The 19643-nt window shown below is 45.4% G+C and overlaps 1 protein-coding gene across 5 annotated transcripts in view; it reads right to left on the bottom strand.

The window, feature by feature from the left end:
* Positions 1–1654: 1654 nt before the first annotated feature.
* CDK19 (cyclin dependent kinase 19) overlaps positions 1655–19643 on the bottom strand; it is a 192383-nt gene continuing 174394 nt past the window's right edge. For all 5 annotated transcript variants that reach the window (XM_002714914.6, XM_051854414.3, XM_008263371.5 and 2 more), the window contains 5 exons: positions 13763–13835; positions 13017–13114; positions 11904–11982; positions 10970–11236; positions 1655–5890 (listed from right to left, as the gene is read on the bottom strand). In XM_002714914.6, the coding sequence (XP_002714960.1) occupies positions 5759–5890; positions 10970–11236; positions 11904–11982; positions 13017–13114; positions 13763–13835 (649 nt within the window). In that variant the 3' untranslated portion in view covers positions 1655–5758. The remainder of the gene's footprint in view (positions 5891–10969; positions 11237–11903; positions 11983–13016; positions 13115–13762; positions 13836–19643) is intronic.

Below are 19643 nucleotides of genomic sequence, written 5' to 3'. Positions count from 1 at the left end.
AACAGTATAGTCCGAGTTGCTCCCCACAGTAATCACTTTTCAAATAAATAACAAAAAAAATCTTTGGGGGAAAAATGGCTTTGCCAAGTGCAGCTGATATTAATTCAAATGCCAAGTGGAATTGTTTGTCCCTTTGGGGTAATATTGAATTAGCAGTCAAAACATAATAAACAAACCTGGTTTTTAACACTGATGCCTATTTCTAGCAGTTTCAGTATTTATGGAACAAAATTATGTTCATCCTGGTCCATATACAAATGTGGCATACGATCTAGCAACGTCGTGCAAGCGTGCATCAGCGATGCTCACTGCCTCCCATGTTCACCGACTGCTCTGGGCTGTATGTTATGCCAACTCTTCAGAGCAGAGAGGGAATAAAACCCAGCCTTGTCCGCAAAGAGCTTCCAGTCTGCTGCGGAGATGGACACATCCTTCACCTGTTTGCCCAGGAGTGGGTTTGTCCAGTCCACTTTGTCTTACCTGCCAGCTGGCTAGAAAAGCAGCTGTGTCAAAGAACAGTTTTCTGAGAGAAGCACTGAGTAGATAAACCCACACCAACCAGAGCCTCACCCCAGCTGGACAGTGTTTTTTATTTCTGTCACTTCGGCATTCTCTACTCCCTGAAGCCTTAAGTAGTGGGGTAGTCATAGAAGGCACCTTGGGTATTACAGAATGCTCTTATACCAGGAGAAAATCCCAACCCAGCCCTGTACACAAAATGCTACTTCCTTTTTTCTAAAACATCATCCGGATTTTTATTTAAAAATCATGTTTCTCCTAGCGATGTTTAAAGAATTTTTACTTCTGAGGTTTGTGCAGGCCTTGCTTGCTCCTGTGGTTTTGTGGCATGATAAGCATCCTGAACAAAATAACATCTTGTGATTCACAGGGAGAGCAGCTCTGCGGGACCAGTAGGATCATAAAGGCTCCGAGGCCTACAGACAAATGTCAACACTAAAACCGATTACTATAGCTTCTCTACACTTCAAAAAACACATACAAGGGCAGGTGTTCGGTCTAGTGGTACAGATCCTGCTTGGGATGGTCCCTATCTCATCTCTGTGCCTGGGGTTTAAGTCCTGACCCCACTCTCGATTCCAGTTTCCTGCTGATGTGTACACTGGGAGGCAGCAGGTGATGGTTCAATGTGGTGGAATGAGAAGGCCATGCCAAGATGGCCACTGGCAAGCGAGCCTCAGTTACTCAGGAATGGCTTCAAAACCCACCTGGCAACAGAGCCTGCCTGGCAACAGGCTGTGATTGGATGGCTTTGGATACTGCCTGGCAACAGGCTGTGATTGGTTAGGGCATAAATCGCCCCTTGACCAGACTGGCTGCCTTGGCTATTTAAGCTGCTGTACCAACTGAATTAAATGAGTCTGCGGGCTGCTCGCCTCTGGCCCGCTTCCACCCAGCTCCCAGGGTCTGTGTGGCGACTCCGTACCTCTTGCCCCCATCACGCTCCTCCTCTCAGAACGAATCCACCGCAACAGCTCAAGTCCTTGGGTTTTCCATCACCCAACCCGGACTGAGTTCTGGCTCCTGGCTTTGGCCTACCCATCTCTGGCTGTTGGCAGGCTTTTGCGGGGTGTATGGAAGACCTCTGCCTCTCAAATAAATAAAATAAATAAATAAACAAACCTCCACAGAGAAACAAAGTCAATTAAATTTTATTTCAACCAAGAATATAAAATAAATGCAATGTAATTTATTTTAGTTTTAACAGTCATTTCAAGAAGGAAGTCAGGACAACTCAAAGGTGGGAAACACTCAGCTCCAAGTGGCAGCTTGTCCTGCACCCCACGGAGTGGGCCTCACTGGGGTGCAGGCAGCTCCAAGCACACGGATTGCAGCCAAGTGGGAAGAGCTACGGTCTTCTCTATAATCATGTAAAGAGGGAGGCGTGCAGAAAATGACTGAAGAAAGACAAGGACGAGTACACTTCACAAACAGGAATTATAGAAAATACAAACCAGGCCATTTAGAAAGGATACACTACGTAACATATATAAAAAGTACTTTAAATTGTTGTTAAAAAGGACATCTTCGGTCCAGATTTTGTGTAATACTTTTAGTGTCTACACAGACAAATCTTTAAAAAAATTAAATAGTATTAATTTACTAAATATTTAGGAGATAACAGTGCATTAAGGATTTTTTTTTCATATAATACATAGCACTCCTTCACAGGGATTAGCATAGAAGAGTAAGTATGGCCTTAGGTACAACACTTTTTTTTAAAGTCCTAAAACAAGGAAATTATTTGAGATACTTATGAGTATTCTTCATGATTAGGGGAACCTAAATTGCTAGGTTTTATATAAAATATTACTTGTAGTTGAATCTTTCAAACCTCAGCTAGTCTGACTACCGTTCCACTGCCTTGTCCCGTAACCCAGGAAGACACCACCGGGGCGCTTGGGATTTGCAACTTACATAGAATTCTTCCTTCATCGTAGTTTCTGCTACATCAGTGTACTCCCAGGCAGGTGGAGTTGCGCGTCCTACATGCCAACTACTTGTCCTTGACCTCTAGCAGAGGAAACGGCTTTGTTCCAGAGGCATGGAGAACGAGGAGCAGTTGCTTCACTAGGAAGGGGGCAGTGAACGGCTAGGTAACTGCTGTCCCTTTCCATTCTCAAGTGTAAATCCTGTCTGTAAGAGCAAAAGAGTAGTGCAGAAGGCCGAAATTCTAAGTACTAAAGTCCAAAAACCACAGATATAAAAATATACATGTCCTTGGTTTCTGCATGTCACTACACGATCTACTTCACTACAAGGATTGTTTCTGCCTCACAGGGTCAGCCCTGTCCCCAAGCTACCTCGTCGTGGGCTCATCTGTCCAGAAACCCTTGATTTCTCCCGCACACATGCCTCACCGGCAAGCCACCTCTAACACAGAGCGGAACGGCTGCCCTTGGGACCGCCCCTTCCTTTCAGTAACCTCCCCTGGTTTTGCTGCCCCCACAGGCTAAGTGAGGGATGTCCTCCTGCAGCCCTTGGGGACTACACAGGATCTGACACGTCTTCAAAGAGGGACCCACAAAAAAGTGAATGTTCCCCCTCAAAAAGCTTCGCGGGTCCCCTTAGAGGTCCTGCGGTTTTAGGGCCCTTACGTGTGCTAAGGGCTTTGCTTCCCATTATGGAGCAGGGAAATTATGAAACACGATTATTTCAGAGGCCAGTGGGCATCAGTGGGCATCTCCAACCCTGAGGCAAGAAAAGGAAGAGGGCCAGTGCAGCGCAGTGATAAGACCCCCGTTCGTGTGTGGAATGGGGGTTCTGCCTAGGTCCTGGCACTGACAGCAACTGCTGACGTCGCACCAAGAATTCGCATTAGTTCTGCCGGTACAGTTCATTACACACGAGGGGAGCAGGGCGGTCCCGTGGCTGCACAAGCACGGGGTAAAAGAGCAAGATATCAAAGTGGCTTATAAAGTACTAGCGGGCATGGCGTTTTGGTTTATGTACAGACTTGCGTTGGGCTTCCTTTATTAAATGCATGCTCTCCTTAAGGGCAGGAACAGAGTTTCTGTTCTCGCTATATTTTCCCAGAGCCACTCAGTAGAGCGGTTTCCGCCAGAAGGCCCACAGACTGTGGCTGCCGTGAACATTATAAATAGACAGAGGTGCCTCTTGTGATATTTAACCACTTTCTCGAGACAGACATGGAAACCCTTCTCCCACACTGCTGACTGCAGAACAGAATTTGGAATAATTACTGTCCAAGTGGGTTTAAGGAGTAAACAAAAGGACCCTCACAGTCTATTGATCACTTGGCATAGACATTCCAGGAGAGCTCACGGTGGTGGAATCCACCCTAGGCACCTCACAGACGGGAACTGGGTCCTGCCCTCTGTGTGGGCACGTGGTGGGGGTGCAGTGAGCACCTGACGGCCGGCTGCTCAGGAGAGTGAGGTCTCCGTGCACTGGGCAGGGCTTCCACAGGGAGCGACACTAGGCAGTGGGCTGTTCACCTCCTATTTTGAAAAGTAGAAGGGGTACAAAGACCCTGGAGATGATCAGAAATTCCTTCCAATGGAGCACGTCACCTGTTTTGCCTTCAGTCTTCATGAGTGCCTTTATAGTCTTTATTATTGGTAATAAGCAATATTATGCTGAGATCAGTAAGGTCCTGGCTGGCTACGGCATCACATCAATAGTGCAAAATGTATACTGGCTTCTGTCTAAAATCTTATTTTACTTGTATATGGACCCAGAGTATCATAACCAGGTAGATAAGTTCACAAAGAATAGTTTAAAAAATGCATATAGCTTGCATATACCACAATCAGCTATTTCTTCTAGCTCAAGAGGACACGTACAACAAGGCTGGTGCTGCTAGGAGCATTGAGAGGAACAACAATGTCTTGCCCCTTACATTATGATGGGAGCCCTAAGTCTTCTCATTTCCCCTAAGAAACAACTCAGCCTGTAATTCATAGATAATGGAAATGCAAATAGTCACCTTATCTAGTATAGTCTTATAGGATAGTCTTATAGTATCTGCCCATAGTTTTTAGGCACAATTATTAGGTTTTCTCCTAGGGGCAAACAAAAGCATTCAGTGCAATGGAAAGATTCTTGATAGGATTAAGTTGCAGTAACAACAGCAAAATGATGCATATATGATACGTCCTTAAACATGGATAAAACCTAAAATTTTAACATGCTTTAAAATATAGTCACTCTGTGTCTAATGCAAGTACGAATGGAGAACGCTGTTCTTTATTTTAAAAGCAGGTTCATTTGCAGGCTTCTAGCTGAGTCGCCTTGATTATGTGCGAGAGTTACGCAGACCCAGATGTGAAGACACCCACGGTTCCTTAGAGAAGCCGACTCTGTACAACACGCGCTGAAAGACTTCCTTCCAGGGGAGGAACGCGTCCTCTCATCAACATTACTCCTCAGAGAGGGAAACCCTAGTGCAGCCAAGGTTCTCTCAGGCAGGCTTCCGGTGGGGGTCACCAGCAGACTGGATTTCATCAAAGCTCTTGAAACCCTTTTTAAAGTAGACTTGGCTACATGAAGGTTAAAAATTATAATTCTTCATTGCTGAATATTATTCAAAATAAAGGAAATTCTGGGAACTTAGTTCCAGATGAGTGATTATATAAAAATTACCACATCCTTCAGTTCTTCATAGCACAAAACACAGTCACTGCACAGACCCAGGCTGGTTTGGGCTGCAGGTCCTTCTGTCCCACCACTTGTCTTTCTCAGACCTTCCCTGAAACTAGATAAATAAGAATACCATAGGACAGTACTTTGGGACAGTAACAGCTTCTGCTTAAGACTTCCATGAGCAAAACACTTAAGAGTCTGTGAAAACAACGTGGCGTTTCACAGGTGCTTTCCCACCTGTGTTGCTAAGCCAGTTCACCAAGTACAAAACTATACACCGCTGGACTCTTGTTCCTGAAACATTAAAATCCTATTAAAAGAGCTCTGAAAGACAAATCATAGTGATTGCTATAGCATGAGAAAGGTGCACCAGGAAATCCTTCAAAACAGGGCCGAAGGGTACAGAAGTGCTGGGAGCCCATCAGCCACTTCATCGGAGAAGTCACAATGGATCGCATGCGGGCGAGGGTGCTGGGGAGACTTCACAGCGGTAAAGGGGAGCTGTCAGTCTGGCAACACGCTCAGAATACAAAGTTTTCTTCCCAAGAGTGTGAGTTTCAACTGGCATCGGAGTTGGCATTTGGGGTTCTTTTCAATGCAAACGTAGTATTGCTGGGACCTGTGCTCAGGCTGGTCAGTACCGGTGGGCCTGGTGCGAGGGGTGGTACTGTGCGCTCTGCTGAGACGATGAGGAGTAGCCTAGTGTGCTCTGGGCCTGGGAGGATCCCTGAACGTTGCTTTGGTAATTCAGGCGAGAGCTGGAGTGCTGAGAGAAAGAGACAGAAAAAGGGAATTACTGATGGAAGGAGAGAATGGCTCACGATGCTCAAAGATACAGGCCATTTTCATCATCAGACGCCTACTCAAATCCACAGTAGCGGATTGCCTACTTCCCTTGTTAATACCTTTTTCAGGGCCATTGCTGTGGCGTAGCGGGTAAAGCACCACCTATAGCGCCGGCATCCCATATGGGCACAGGTTTGAGTCCTGGCTGCTCTGCTTCCAATCCAGCTCTCTGTTAATGTGCCTGGGAAAGCTACAGAAGATAGCTCAAGTCCTTGGGCCCCTGTGCCCATGTGGGAGACCTGGAAAAAGCTCCTGGCTCCGGCTTCAGATCAGCCCAGCTCCGGCTATTATGGCCATTTGGGGAATGAACCAGCAGATGGAAGACCTCTTTCTCTCTCTCTGCCTCTGCTTCTTTGTAACTCTCACTTTAAAATAAATAAATAAATCTTTAAAAAAAAAAAAACACCTTTTGCTTATCTGAAACCACCTTATGTATCCACATGTTCTGGGGAGGCACAAATTTTGGCTTTCTTTTTTTTTTTTTTTAAAAGATTTATTTATTTGAAAGTCAGAGTTACACATAGAGAGAAGAGAGGCAGAGAGAGAGAGAGAGAGGTCTTTCATCCGATGGTTCACTCCCCAAATGGCCGCAACAGCTGGAGATGCGCTGATCCAAAGCCAGGAGCTTCTTCTATGTCTCCCACCTGGGTGCAGGGGCCCAGGACCTGGGCCATCTTCTACTGCTTTCCCAGGCCACAGCAGAGAGCTGGATTGGAAGAGGAGCAGCTGGGTCTCAAACTGGTGCCCATATGAGATGCCGGCACTTCAGGCCAGGGTGTTAGCCTACTGCGCCTCAGCGCCAGCCCCTTAGTTGTCTTTCTTTGGGAGACAAACACCACTGGCAAAGACGGGCAAAGAGAAAACTTATACTGCCCCACTGCTCTCTGCACTGACTGATCCTGGGGTACAGCTGAACTCTGCGTAACTGGGATTGGCAAGAATGATCAATTTGGCATATTGAAATCAGTGATTCATCACAGATACTGACATGGTGCTAATTTTCTCTATGCTGTGATTAAGAAACCATTATTTTAGTTCAAAACATTTTCAGAGGTGGAAGCTTTGGTCATCCGTGGCCCCACCATCAAGATGAAGCAAGTAACTGAGTCCCTGACACCCACCTAGGAAACCTGCATTGAGTTCCAGGCCCCTGGCTTTGGCCTGACCAAGCCCTGGCTGTTATGGGCTCCTGAGAGAATCCGCAAATGAAATTCTTTGTCTTTGTCTCTGCCTTTCAAATAAAGTGAAGAAATAACATAAATGAAATGTAAGTAACTCTGAAGTGGTACTGGGGGTTTAAGAAAGGACAAACTAGCAAGATCCCCTGTGCTCAGTGTACAAAGGCCGCCGAGCACCATAGCCTGTGGTCCTGAAACAGCAACACAGTAAGAAAGCTCAACTTCGCTCCTTTCTAAGTTGTATAACTGATGGGTTGTGTTAATGAAAGAAGTCTTCAAAAATTCCAATTCTAACTACATGTTTTATTTTGAAGTTTATTATGAAAAAATGTCTTTCCACTCACAAGTCACTAGCGGCAATGTCATTAGCTAATGCCCCTAAGCCGCCCAAAAGCCTTTATTCTGACCCATTTGTTAGCTACTCAAGGCTTAGAAAGAACCTTGGTTTTTTTGTTTGTTTTAGAGATTTACTTATTTATTTGAAAGTCAGAGATACAGAGAGAGGGAGAGACAGAGAAAGATGGATCTTCCATCTGTTGCATCACTCCCCATTTGGAGACAACAACCAGGGCTAGGCCAGGCCAAAGCCAGGAGCCAGGAACTTCATCTGGGTCTCCCATGTGGGTGGCAGGGACCAAAGCACCTTGGCCATCCTCCACTACTTCCCCAGGCCATTAGCAGGGAGCTGGATGGGAAGTGGAGCACAAGTTAGCGCCCACAGGGAAGGCCAGCTTCACAGGCAGTGGCTTTACCCACTATGCCGCAATGCAGGCCCAGCACTGTGATTTTCAGTCATTTCTCAGTTTTCTTCCAGGAGGAATTACAATCTCCAACCACTCTGAACTGGCCCAGACCCTCCAGTGAGAGCCAGGTCTTCACAGATGGGCCAAGAAGTGTCCAAAGGTCACGCTTTGCTTAATTTCAATGCTGAGATCTCAGCCCTAGGAGGAGCTGAAGTTTCGTTACCATAACATGCAGTGTACGTGACAGCACATTTCCAAAAAGCCTGTGTGAGCTCCTGACAAAACGTCCCCTTTGGAATATTCAATCCCCTCCCCAAATAAGAAACACTTGCTTTTCCTTGCTCAGGAAGCCACAGCTTTGGAAAAGATTCCCTGTAGCCTTCTTATTTGTTGCAAATAAAAATTATTATGTGTGACAACTACTTCTGGGTAAAGTTTTGATTTCCACTTTGGGTCGGTAACAGCAACTTGGTAAAATTAGTGTACACCTACAAGCATCTAATCTGCTGCATCATTTTTAAATGGCAAGTTTTTGTTTTTCTTTTTAGGATAGGCTAATCCCCCATGTCCATCTTAAAGTGCTAATCATACTTACTTGTAAAATATTGATGAAGCAGCCCTAAAACCTTACAGTCCTGGTAATATAAGCTAGTGAAAAACAGCTTAAAAGTTCTCCTTAACAGAAAAGTTAAGCCTGGCCTTGAAAAAAACTGAGATAAAAGCAACTCAGAGAGAACTGAATACAATACAATAAAATCTCCAATTGGTCTTTCTTAGGCATTCTGGGAGATGGCTATTAATTTTTCATTTTAAAAGGTGTTCATGATGAAAGTGAACTCTAAGTACAAAGATGGGTTATTCCTGAGAAGTCCTAGGATGGGAAAGTGTAAGGAAAAGAGGCAGGCAATCCCCAGGGCAGAGCTGACATGGCTGGGCCAGCTCCGACTACTCTCAAACTAGCAGATGAGACTCAGCACAGTAGCTCCTGGGTACTAAAGAAAGAACAAACATGTTATGTAAGAGTTGCAAATTACAGGCTGTGGGGCTCCCTGGCTCGACCTCATGCTAGTCTCTCCAACTCCACAGCTGAGAGAGCTATTCATTTCATAGATACATGAGGTAAGGCTTATTTTTAAGTAGACAGAACAATATGGACACAGAAGAGCATTCTGAACCATTTCTGGATCTGATAAGCAGGGGACTAAATACGGTCATCTCTCTCTACTTAATCAGAATCAGATGACACAGGCTCTGTCCCTTGACCACTACTGCTCCTCCTGGTCCTCAGATTGCCCTTGGCCTTCCCTCTCTGTCCTTGTTCCCTTCCCTTAGAACAAGTTATTTAGCAAACCTCTCCTACCCTTGATATTTTATCCCCCTGGCCTGCCTTCAGCAATAGTCTTATCAATTTAGCCAGAAACTCTTTCCCTTTGATGCTTCTTCTTAGTAATTTTCCACCCACGAACCACATCCTGCTCCTTGGTTATAAATTTCCACCAGTTCTTGCTGGCACTGTGGTGGGGTCTGGCCTCTCCCGCTCTGGGAGACACTGTCCCAGTGGTCTCTGTATCTATCACCAGCCCCCTACCCCCAGTGCAGTATGCCTTATCATTTTGCACATGGCTTTATGTAAACCAGCTTTTTTTTTTTTTAAGATTTATTTATTTGAAAGGCAGAGAGAGAGAGAGAGAGAGAGAGAGATTTTTTCCATCCACTGGTTCACTCCCCAAAAATGGCCACAATGGCCAGAGCTGGGCCGGTCTGAAGTCAAGAGCTTCCTCCGGGTCTCCCACGTGGGTGCAGGGGCCCAAGCACTTGGGCCATCTTCTACTGCTTTCCAGGCTCATTAACAGGGAGCTGGATCAGAAGTAGAGCAGCCAGGACTCCAGCTATATGGGATGCTGGCACTGGCTTTACAGGCCACGCCACAATGTCGGCCCCTGCTTTAACACAGGCTAATGTAATTCAATCAGGGACACAAAGACAAATCAGTGTGCACTAAGATCAACACAAAGACATGCTGATCACTTAGTAGAAATAAAACTCCTATGTCTGGGGGAGAACTGAATTCATACCAAAACTCAAATGTGCTCATGACCACTACCCAAATAGCCTTCAGTCTTTAGCAGATGACAGTGAGGCCTTGATGAGTTCAGTTGGAACCAAATGGAAGTATTATATTCTCCTCTGCTTGTGGGGAATCTTGGAAAAGAAATCACTTTCAGGAAAGTGGTTTTTGTGAAAACTCATTAGTTCGCGGAGATATTCACAATGCAGAGCCAGGGTAGGCAATTTGTTGCCGATTCTCTTTATTCCAGTTCCTTATCAGCGAGTTTATGGCTCTCATGCCAGTGGCTATGTTTTCTATCCTTTCCGTCTAAATGCTCCTCTGCTGGGAGGCCCCACAAGGGAAACACAGTTTTAAACTTTTGTTTTTTTAAACCCTTCAAGTTTTCCTTTCTACTTGGTCTTTTCTTAACTTGTTACTTGTCATTACTTGAAAATGTCTGCAAGATTCTCGAAGGTTATTACAGGGGATATTTTTTCTCTCTCCAAACAGACTTTTTGTAGTGAGTGTGTACAGTTATTTGAGAGGTCTCAGACTTAATCCCTTTCTCTTCTGTATCTCTGTGACTACTTAACTGGTTATTTTCTTCCAGTGGGAGCCCATCTTTCTGAAGAATCCTAGGAATGCGTCTAACTTTGTGCAGTTAGCGACCACCCCCTCCCTTTCCAGTGCTCATCTAGGTGTCCTGTTCTGATCCAAGGCTGACACACAGCTGTAAGGGTAAAATAAGAAATGTTTCTTTAAGGGGGCAGGAGCAGGGTATCTGCCTCCTACCTTCCCTCCTCAAGGTAGGTGCGCGGGATGAAGAAGTCAAGAGACAAACTCACTTGCAATGACATGAAATGAGATTTCAGGACAAATTTCACCTTTCTATAGCACCTGAGACACAGGATGAAACAGCTGACACAGTCATATGGCAAAGTGGAAAACTGCTCGCTCTAAAAGGACCTGATTTAAATCGATTTCCCATTTCACAAGAGCACTCACAAGGGCAAAACTCAGGGGAGTACCTGATAATCCGCGGGCAGGCCAGGCCCACCAGAGTTGGCGCCTGAAGGCCCCAGCCTGGGCTTCTTGCTTGGAGGCACCTGGCTCAGGCTGGAGTCCTGGCTGTGCTGCAGCCCTGCTCCAGCACCGCCGACCCCGGCCGCAGCCCCTCCTGCAGTCCCATTGGTCTGGGTGCTGTTCTGCTGTGGTGGGGGCACCTGTGGAGGGGCGGCTGCCTGCTGGGGAGGGGCTGTGGGCTGCTGATGCTGGTTCTGCTGCTGTTGCTGGTTCTTTAAAGGAAGAAAAGCAAGTCTGGTATGAGACCAAATTAACATATATCTTTCCTTACCAGACAGGCACACGTGATTGCTGGCACTAAAGAAATCAGTGTGACTGCAGAGGGGAGCAGCCACAGGGTACAGCACTCCCAAAGGCCAGCAACCTGGGGCTCCAAACAGGACGCACCCTCTGGATTGCACAATCAGCCACCAAATCAGCTCAGAGTTCACTGAAGGCTGTGAGGTACACAGGAAACAGTCATGCACTCATTAGAACAGCCGTAAGAAGTCTCTTTGATCATGATTTTGCATAAGCAGGGGAGTGCGAGGTGGTGGAGAATAAATCCAGTTAATGCAAGAAAACAGTGATATCTGCAAAAGCCAACCTGCATAACACCATGTTAACGACAGCGAACAAACAACAAGCAAGAACTGGGGAATCAGGGAACAGAGCAGGCCCTGGAAAAACCAGCAGGTTCATTTATCTGGAAGACTGTATTTGTACCTTCAGGGTACATGTACAATCTTCACACCTACAAGCTTCTACAGAAAATACCAGAAACCTATCCTTAGTTTAGTAAAAGGCAGTTAAATATACAGGAATTATTAAGTTATACTTCCCTAAATTATCATTTTACCTCATTGACTCTAGACTGAAAACAAGCCACACTGTTCCTACCTTGTCACCTTTCTCTTCTGGTTCATCTTCATTAAGGAATTCCCGTTTGGGGTATGGAATCTGGCAGCCAGCAAACACACTACAGCGTAAACAAACAAAAGACACGTGATATGCCATGACCTAAAATGTACAATCTCATTGCTTTGCTCATCTACAATTCCATGTTTTCTTCCTTAACTTATTCCCTACTCTCTGTCTGTTCATGGTGTTTGCGAATGCCTATGCTTCCCACACCACTTGCTGAAACAAGAACATGAGTTGTTTGAAAGTTTGCTGTCTGGGGCCAGCACCGTGGCTCACTAGGTTAATCCTCTGCCTGCGGCGCTGGCACCCCATATGGGTGCCGGTTCTAGTCCCGGTTGCTCCTCTTCCAGTCCAGCTCTCTGCTGTGGCCTGGGAAGGCAGTGGAGGATGGCCCAAGTGCTTGGGCCCTGCATCCGCATGGGAGGAAGCACCTGGCTCCTGGCTTCGGATTGGTGCAGCATGCCGGCCGTAGCGACCATTTGGGGAGGGAACCAACAGAAGGAAGACCTTTCTCTCTCTCTGTCTCTTTCTCACTGTCTAACTCTGTCAAAAAAAAAAAAAAAAAAAAAAAAAGAGTTTGCTCTCACTGCCGCTTTCACTTTCAAATCTGCACTGCAGCTAAACGGCTGACATGTTATGACATGGAAGTTCCCCCACACTACCTTCTTCTCCACCAAAAGAAAAAGCCTGAGTTTATATCTGCTTCAACAAGAAAAAAAATTGTTTTTCTCAACAAAAACCGCACCTCATATAAACGCAAGCACAAAGCACACAGCTGTGCAGAATGAGGCCGCAGGCAGTGGACGTGCTGTGGGACACGAAACCGCAACTGCTCAGTTCCCTGCTCAGCTGCTCTCAGCTGATCCATCAGCCGTAACAGATTAATGATCATCCCTAAAACTTCAGTTTTCATTTACACCTTTCTATAGCTTTGCCTGTCTCAAAATTCCAGAACTTTCTCTTCAGCAGTTTTTCTCTGGGCTCCAATTAATGGAGAAAGTTGAAGCTTCTGCAGCAAGCGCTTCCCTTGCTCTCAGCCGCCATCTGCCACCCTCAACCCGAGCCAGGGCCGCAGGGGTGGCCACGTACTCTAGTGTTGGCAATGGGTCCTCCTGAAAGTAGGGGTCCTGCAGCGCCTGCTCGGAGGTAATTCTCTTGGTTGGGTCCATGGTAAGCAGTTTCTGAAGCTGCAGGAACACAGAAGACATCGATACAGCACATGAAATGCTTATTCACAAGGCAGCGATTTGACTTCTGCAGGTGGGCACTTGAAAATGTTTATGGAAAACGGGATTAAAAAACTGAGTTGACTTTGGTGAAAAAAAAATTTTGAAAATCATATAGTTTTTTCATAATATGTATTTTTCTACATACTGTGAAAAACATTGTCTTCACCAAAATCAGCTCATGCTTTTAAACTCTATTTTCCCACAAGTTTTGAAGTATCTTAATATTAATGCCTAAGAGCGTTAATATCAAATACATTTTGATAGCCCACTGCATAATTAGTATACATGTGCAGAAACTTCAAGAAGTTCATGGAAATGGACTAGAAGGTAAGTTAATCTTGGTGCAAAAAATTAAAATTCATGCAGAGTTTTCTCATAATAGCATTTTCCATGAACTTTAAGGTCTCCGAATTTATTTGAAATTGGTAGAAACCATCAGCACTAAAGCTCTTTTAAGATTTTTTTCTCCTACAATAAGTCATTGTGAAAAAAAATCAGACTAGAAGTCAAGGGTGACATCTCAACAGAAAAATAATTTTGTCCCAGCATCCCCTCAATTCCTCTCATTGGCAGGACCAGGCTTCGGCACAGGAGAGGAGCACCCACCAACAGGAACACTTTGCTGTCTGGCTTGACCTTGTGTTTCTCCATGTACTTGATGAGGCTGCTGTTGGCGTACCTGTAAGAACACAGACAATCCCATGTCACTGTGAATACTCACGCAATGTCTATTTGCTAATGAAAAGTTCCAAGGCTGGTTTTCCAATAAGGCATATGTTTAAGCCATTGTTTGCTCTGATTAAAAAGGAATATATTACCAGATACTAGCAAATGTGCAAAGCAACAGGAATTGTTACACATTACATCTGAGAGTTTATATTGTTATAATTACTTTGGATAATAATTGTGTGTTAAACTCCAGTCTAAGAGATGTTTTAGTACATGTATATCAAGATATATGATAAAGTTTTCAGCAATAGTCTTATAATGGAAAAATTATAAACAACGCAGATGTTTATCAGCTGAAAAATGAGTAAATCATAATATATTCACAGCATGGAACGTCATGGTTAAGAATGAATACATGTGAGGCTGGTGCTGTGGTACAACAGGTAAAGCTGCCACAATGACACTGGCATTCCATATGGGTGCTGGTACGATTCTGGGCTGATCCACTTCCAATCCAGCGTCCTGCTAATGCACCTGAGAAAGCAGCAGATTTAGACCCAGATGAAGCTCCTGGATCCTGGCTTTGGCCTGGCCCAGCACTGGTCATTGTGGCCATCTGAGGAGTGAACCACCAGATGTAAGATCTCTCTCTTTCTCTGTTTCTCCCTCTCTGTCCATAACTGTGACTTTCAAATAAATAAATCTTAAAAAATAAATACACGAAGTTGAGAGGGGAAAAGGAAAGCTGCAGAAGAAAACACTTAGACAAAGTACCAATACAAAGAAAACTGAACAATCATATTTACAGATACTCACATATGGAATAAAACTATAATGGAAAAGGTGGAAGATAAACACGAATGCGGAAAAGTCCGAGCCTACCCTGTGGAACAGCTATAAACAGGGAGGGAGGGCACACAAAGTACTCTGGTAATCTTAGTAAATACACTACTTGTTAGGTTGAAAGGTAAGCTGAGGGGTACTCGTTTATTATTCCAAATATACTATATATCATACTTTCATCACTTTTATTGTTTCTATATGTGAATTTCAAATTTAAAAGATCTAAAATAAATAATTTGGTTATAGTAAAAAATTATAGAATACAGAAAAATCATGAAGAAAATTAAAATCACACATTAAATTAAACTATTCAGTAATAACCACCCTTTGGCATTTTTTCTACACAGTCACACATATAAACAGCTGGATTCTTTGCTTTTATAAAACTAGAACCCTACAATTACAGTCATAACTTTTTTCACTTAATATTGTTTCACCACCATTTTCCCTTGGAAATGCTCCTAAAACTTGGTGTTTTGAATGGCTGCATGCCTCCCCTGGCGCGGACATCGCTGCTTCACAACAGTGGTGAAATGTACGTCCCTGCAGGGAAATCTGGAGCACGTGGTAGGCAGAAAGTGCTGTGCTGCAGGTGAGAATCAGAGACCCACTCTGGACTCTGGCCTGGTCATTCACAGCTGTGTGACCTTGGATAAGTTAGTTAACCCCTATGAAATCCTCTGCTTCCTCATCTACTCTACTGGTTTACTATGAAGATGACAGGAGAAAATGTGGGTAAAGGGCTTAACAACATCTTGGCATATAGTATTCAGCCATTTGTGGCAGCTCTGGTTAATTTCCACAGGATAAATTCCTAGGATGATCAAGTCAAAGGTCATGTACATTTCTAAGCCATATTTTTGTGTTCTTGAATTTCAATACACAAACAAGGCCCTCCTAGGTAGTAGCATGAGAATTACCTGAGACCCTGCATCAAAAGTGCAGATTCTCAGGCCCCACTCTAGCTCCTGACTCAGAAATCCCAATTTTAAACTATTTTATTTATTTTAGAATTTATTTAAAAGGTAGAGAGAAAAACAAGACACACACACACACACACACACACACACACACACACACAGTCTTCTACCTGCTGATTTACTCCCTAAATGCCCACAACACCTAGGGCTAAAGCAGACTGAAGCCAGGAGCCTGGAACTCCCCAAGGTCTCCCATCTGGGTGGCAGGAACCCAGGTACTCGGGTCATCACCTGCTACCTCCCAGAGTACACATTAGCAGGAAGCTGGAATAGGACACAGAGCCAGGACTAGAACCCAGGCACTCTGATATGTGACACAGCATGCTAACTACTGTACCAAATGCCCACTCCAGAATCCACATTTTTGCTAAGCGTCAGGGTGATATGTAGGTACAGCAAAGTCTGAGGATGAAGCTCCCTTTTTCTCCAGCAGCATACAAGTATGACTGCCCCTTTTAGCACACCCTTGCCAGCTACATATTTTCATTCAAAAATATATACAATATTTATATTAAATATAATTTAAAATATATACATTTTTGTATGTATACACACACACATATTTATTTTAAATCCTCCAATGTCAGAATTTTTTTAAGGGCAAGGTAGCCACTGGGTTAGATAATGGGAAGAAACCTTAAAGTTTATGTAGAAATGGGCTGGCACCGCGGCTCACTTGACTAATCCTCCGCCTGTGGCGCCAGCACCACGAGTTCTAGTCCCGGTTGGAGCACCATTTTCTGTCCCGGTTGCTCCTCTTCCAGTCCAGCTATCTGCTGTGGCATGGGAAGGTAGTGGAGGATGGCCCAAGTGCCTGGGCCCTGCACCCGCATGGGAGACCAGGAGGAAGCACCTGGCTCCTGGCTTCAGATCGGCGCAGCGCGCCGGCCGTAGCAACCATTTTGGGGGTGAACCAATGGAAGGAAGACCTTTCTCTCTGTCTCTCTCTTTCACTGTCTAACTCTGCTTGTCAAAAAAAAAAAAAAAGTTTATGTAGAAAAGGAGTCTGTCTACATGTCTTTGGTCTTTATGTTTTTGTTTTTAGATTTATTTATCTGAAAGGCAGAAGAATGACAGAGGGAGAGAGAGATCTTCCATCCATTGGGTTCACTTCCCAAATGCAAACAGTCAGGCTGGGCCAGGCCAAAGCTAGGAGCCAGGAACTCTATTTGGGTCTCCCACGTGGTGACAGGAACTCAAGTACTTGAGCCACCTTCTGCTGCTTCCCAGGCATATTAGCAGGGAGCTGAACTGGAAGCAGAGTAGCTGGGGCTTGAACCAACAATCCAATGGGGGGGGTGCAGGCTTCCCAAGTGGCAGCTTAACATGCTGCACCAGCAACACTAACCCTTGGTTGTCATGTTGAATTCACTGTTGACCTGGGTTAATGCCACATGCTGGCCACTTGCTTCTGCCATAAAAGGTCTTGAATTTGCCACGTCCTACTGCCCAGTTTTCACTATGGTTTCTTTTTCGCTTTCCCAGTATTAAAGTTAAGCTCAATGTCTGTCATTTCTGAATTATCCTCTTCCAGGTTTGCTACAGTTTAGGAGCTGTACAAATTTCAAATTCATCCTCTTTATATACTTCGTAAACATTTTATCAGTATATGTTTATTTGAACATCCAATTTTATAAAGTCAACTAAATGATTTATAAATCTATTTTCACCTTTTTTTTTTTTTTTTTTTTGCTAGGCAGAGTTAGACAGTGAGAGAGAGAGAGAGAGAGAAAGGTCTTCCTTCCATTGGTTCACTCCCCAAATGGCCACTACGGCCAGTGCTGCACCAATCCGAAGCCAGGAGCTGGGTACTTCCTCCCAGTCTCCCATGTGGGTGCAGGGACCCAAGCACTTGGACCATCCTCCGCTGCCCTCCCAGGCCACAGCAGAGAGCTGGACTGCAAGAGGAGCAACCAGGACTAGTACCCGGCGCCCCAACCAGACTAGAACTCAGGGTGCCGGCACCGCAGGCGGAGGATTATCCAAGTGAGCCGCAGCGCTGGCCTTCACCTTGCTTTCAAATGAGCTAATTAGAGGTGACACTTAAGAAATATTACAGAAATTTTTTTATTTTATTTATTTATTTGAGAGGTAGAGTTACAGACAGAGAGAGGAAGAGACAGAAAGAAAGGTCTTACATCTGCTGGTTTACTCAACAAGTGGCTGCAACGGCCGGAGCTGGGCCCATCCAAAGCCAGGTGCCTCTTTCAGGTCTCCCCCGTGGGTGCAGGGGCCCGAGCAGCTGGGCCATCTTTCACTGCTTTCCCAGGCCGTTAGCAGAGAGGCAGATGGGATGAGGAGCAGCTGGTACGAGAACTGGTGCCTGTATGGGATGCCGAACTGCTGCAGGTGGAGGCTTAGCCTACTACACCACATTGCTGGCCCCCACATTACAGAAACTTCTAATGTCATTCTTCCCAATTCAGTCTTGTTTTTGTTTTTGTTTTTTATTTGACAGGTAGAGTTATAGACAGTGAGAGAGGACAGAGAGAAAGGTCTTCCTTTCCTTTGGTTCACCCCCCAAATGGCTGCTACGGCCAGCACGCTGCGCTGATCTGAAGCCAGGAACCAGGTGCTTCCTCCTGGTCTCCCATGCGGGTGCAGGGCCCAAGCACTTGGGCCATCCTCCACTACCTTCCCAGGCCTCAGCAGATAGCTGGACTGGAAGAGGAGCAACCCGGACAAGAACCCGGCCCCCAAACCAGGACTAGAACCTGGGGTGCCGGCGCCACAGGCAGAGGATTAGCCAAGTGAGCCATGGTGCCGGCCCCAAGTTTTGTTTGTTTTAAGATTTATTTACTTATTTGAAAGGTAGAGTTAAAGAGAGAGGGAGAGAAAGACAAAGAGATCATCCTTGGGGCTGGTGTTGTGGTACAGCAGGTAAAGCTGCCACCTGTAATGTGGCATCCCATACAGGCACTGGTTTGAGCCCCAGCTGCTCCACTTCTGATCCAGCTCCCTGCTAAATGCACCTGGGAAAAGCAGCAGAGGATGGCCCAAGTGAAGAAGCTCCTGGATTCAGCCTGGCCCAACCCTGGCCACTGCAGTCATCTGTGGAACGAACCAGCAGATGGAAGAGCTCTCTCTCTCTCTCTCTCTCTTTCAAATAAATACATAAATCTTAAAACAACAACAACAACAACAACTTTCCGTCTACTGGTTCACTTCCAGAATGGCTGCGATAAAAGCCAGGAGCCAAGAACTCCATGGGTCTCCCACATGGGTATAAGGGCCCAAGCACTTTGGCCATCTTCTGCTGCTTTCCCAGATGCATAGGCAGAAAGCTGGATCAGAAGTGGAGCAGCCAGGGGCCGGCGCCGCGGCTCACTAGGCTAATCCTCCGCCTAGCGGCGCCGGCACACCAGGTTCTAGTCCCGGTCGGGGCGCCGGATTCTGTCCCGGTTGCCCCTCTTCCAGGCCAGCCCTCTGCTGTGGCCCGGGAGTGCAGTGGAGGATGGCCCAGGTGCTTGGGCCTTGCACCCCATGGGAGACCAGGAAAAGCACCTGGCTCCTGGCTCCTGCCATCGGATCGGTGCGGTGCGCCGGCCGCGGCGGCCATTGGAGGGTGAACCAACGGCAAAAGGAAGACCTTTCTCTCTGTCTCTCTCTCTCACTGTCCACTCTGCCTGTCAAAAAAAAAAAAAAAAAAAAAAAAAAAAAAAGAGAGAGAGAAAAAAAAAAAAAAAAAAAAGAAGTGGAGCAGCCAGGACTCGAACTGGCACTCACATAAGATGCCAGCATCACAGGTGGCGGCTTAATCCACTGCGCCACAATGCCCACTCCTCTCTCCTTTTTAAAGATTTATTTATTTACTTAAAAGGCTGAGTTACATAGAGAGGGACAGATGCAGATGGAAAGAGTTTCCAATTCATTTGGAGAAAAATTTTATTGTTTTTGTTAACCTGAGATAATAAAAACTAATTATTTTTCTTTTACTTTTTATCACTTGAAAAACACTCACTAGAATATTTTTCTTCACATATTTCACTTGAGTG

Source organism: Oryctolagus cuniculus, chromosome 5 (assembly GCF_051225735.1).
Source record: "Oryctolagus cuniculus isolate XC-2025 breed Fujian yellow rabbit chromosome 5, ASM5122573v1, whole genome shotgun sequence".
Lineage (NCBI taxonomy): Eukaryota > Metazoa > Chordata > Mammalia > Lagomorpha > Leporidae > Oryctolagus > Oryctolagus cuniculus.
This window is presented reverse-complemented; position numbering and strand designations above follow the sequence as displayed.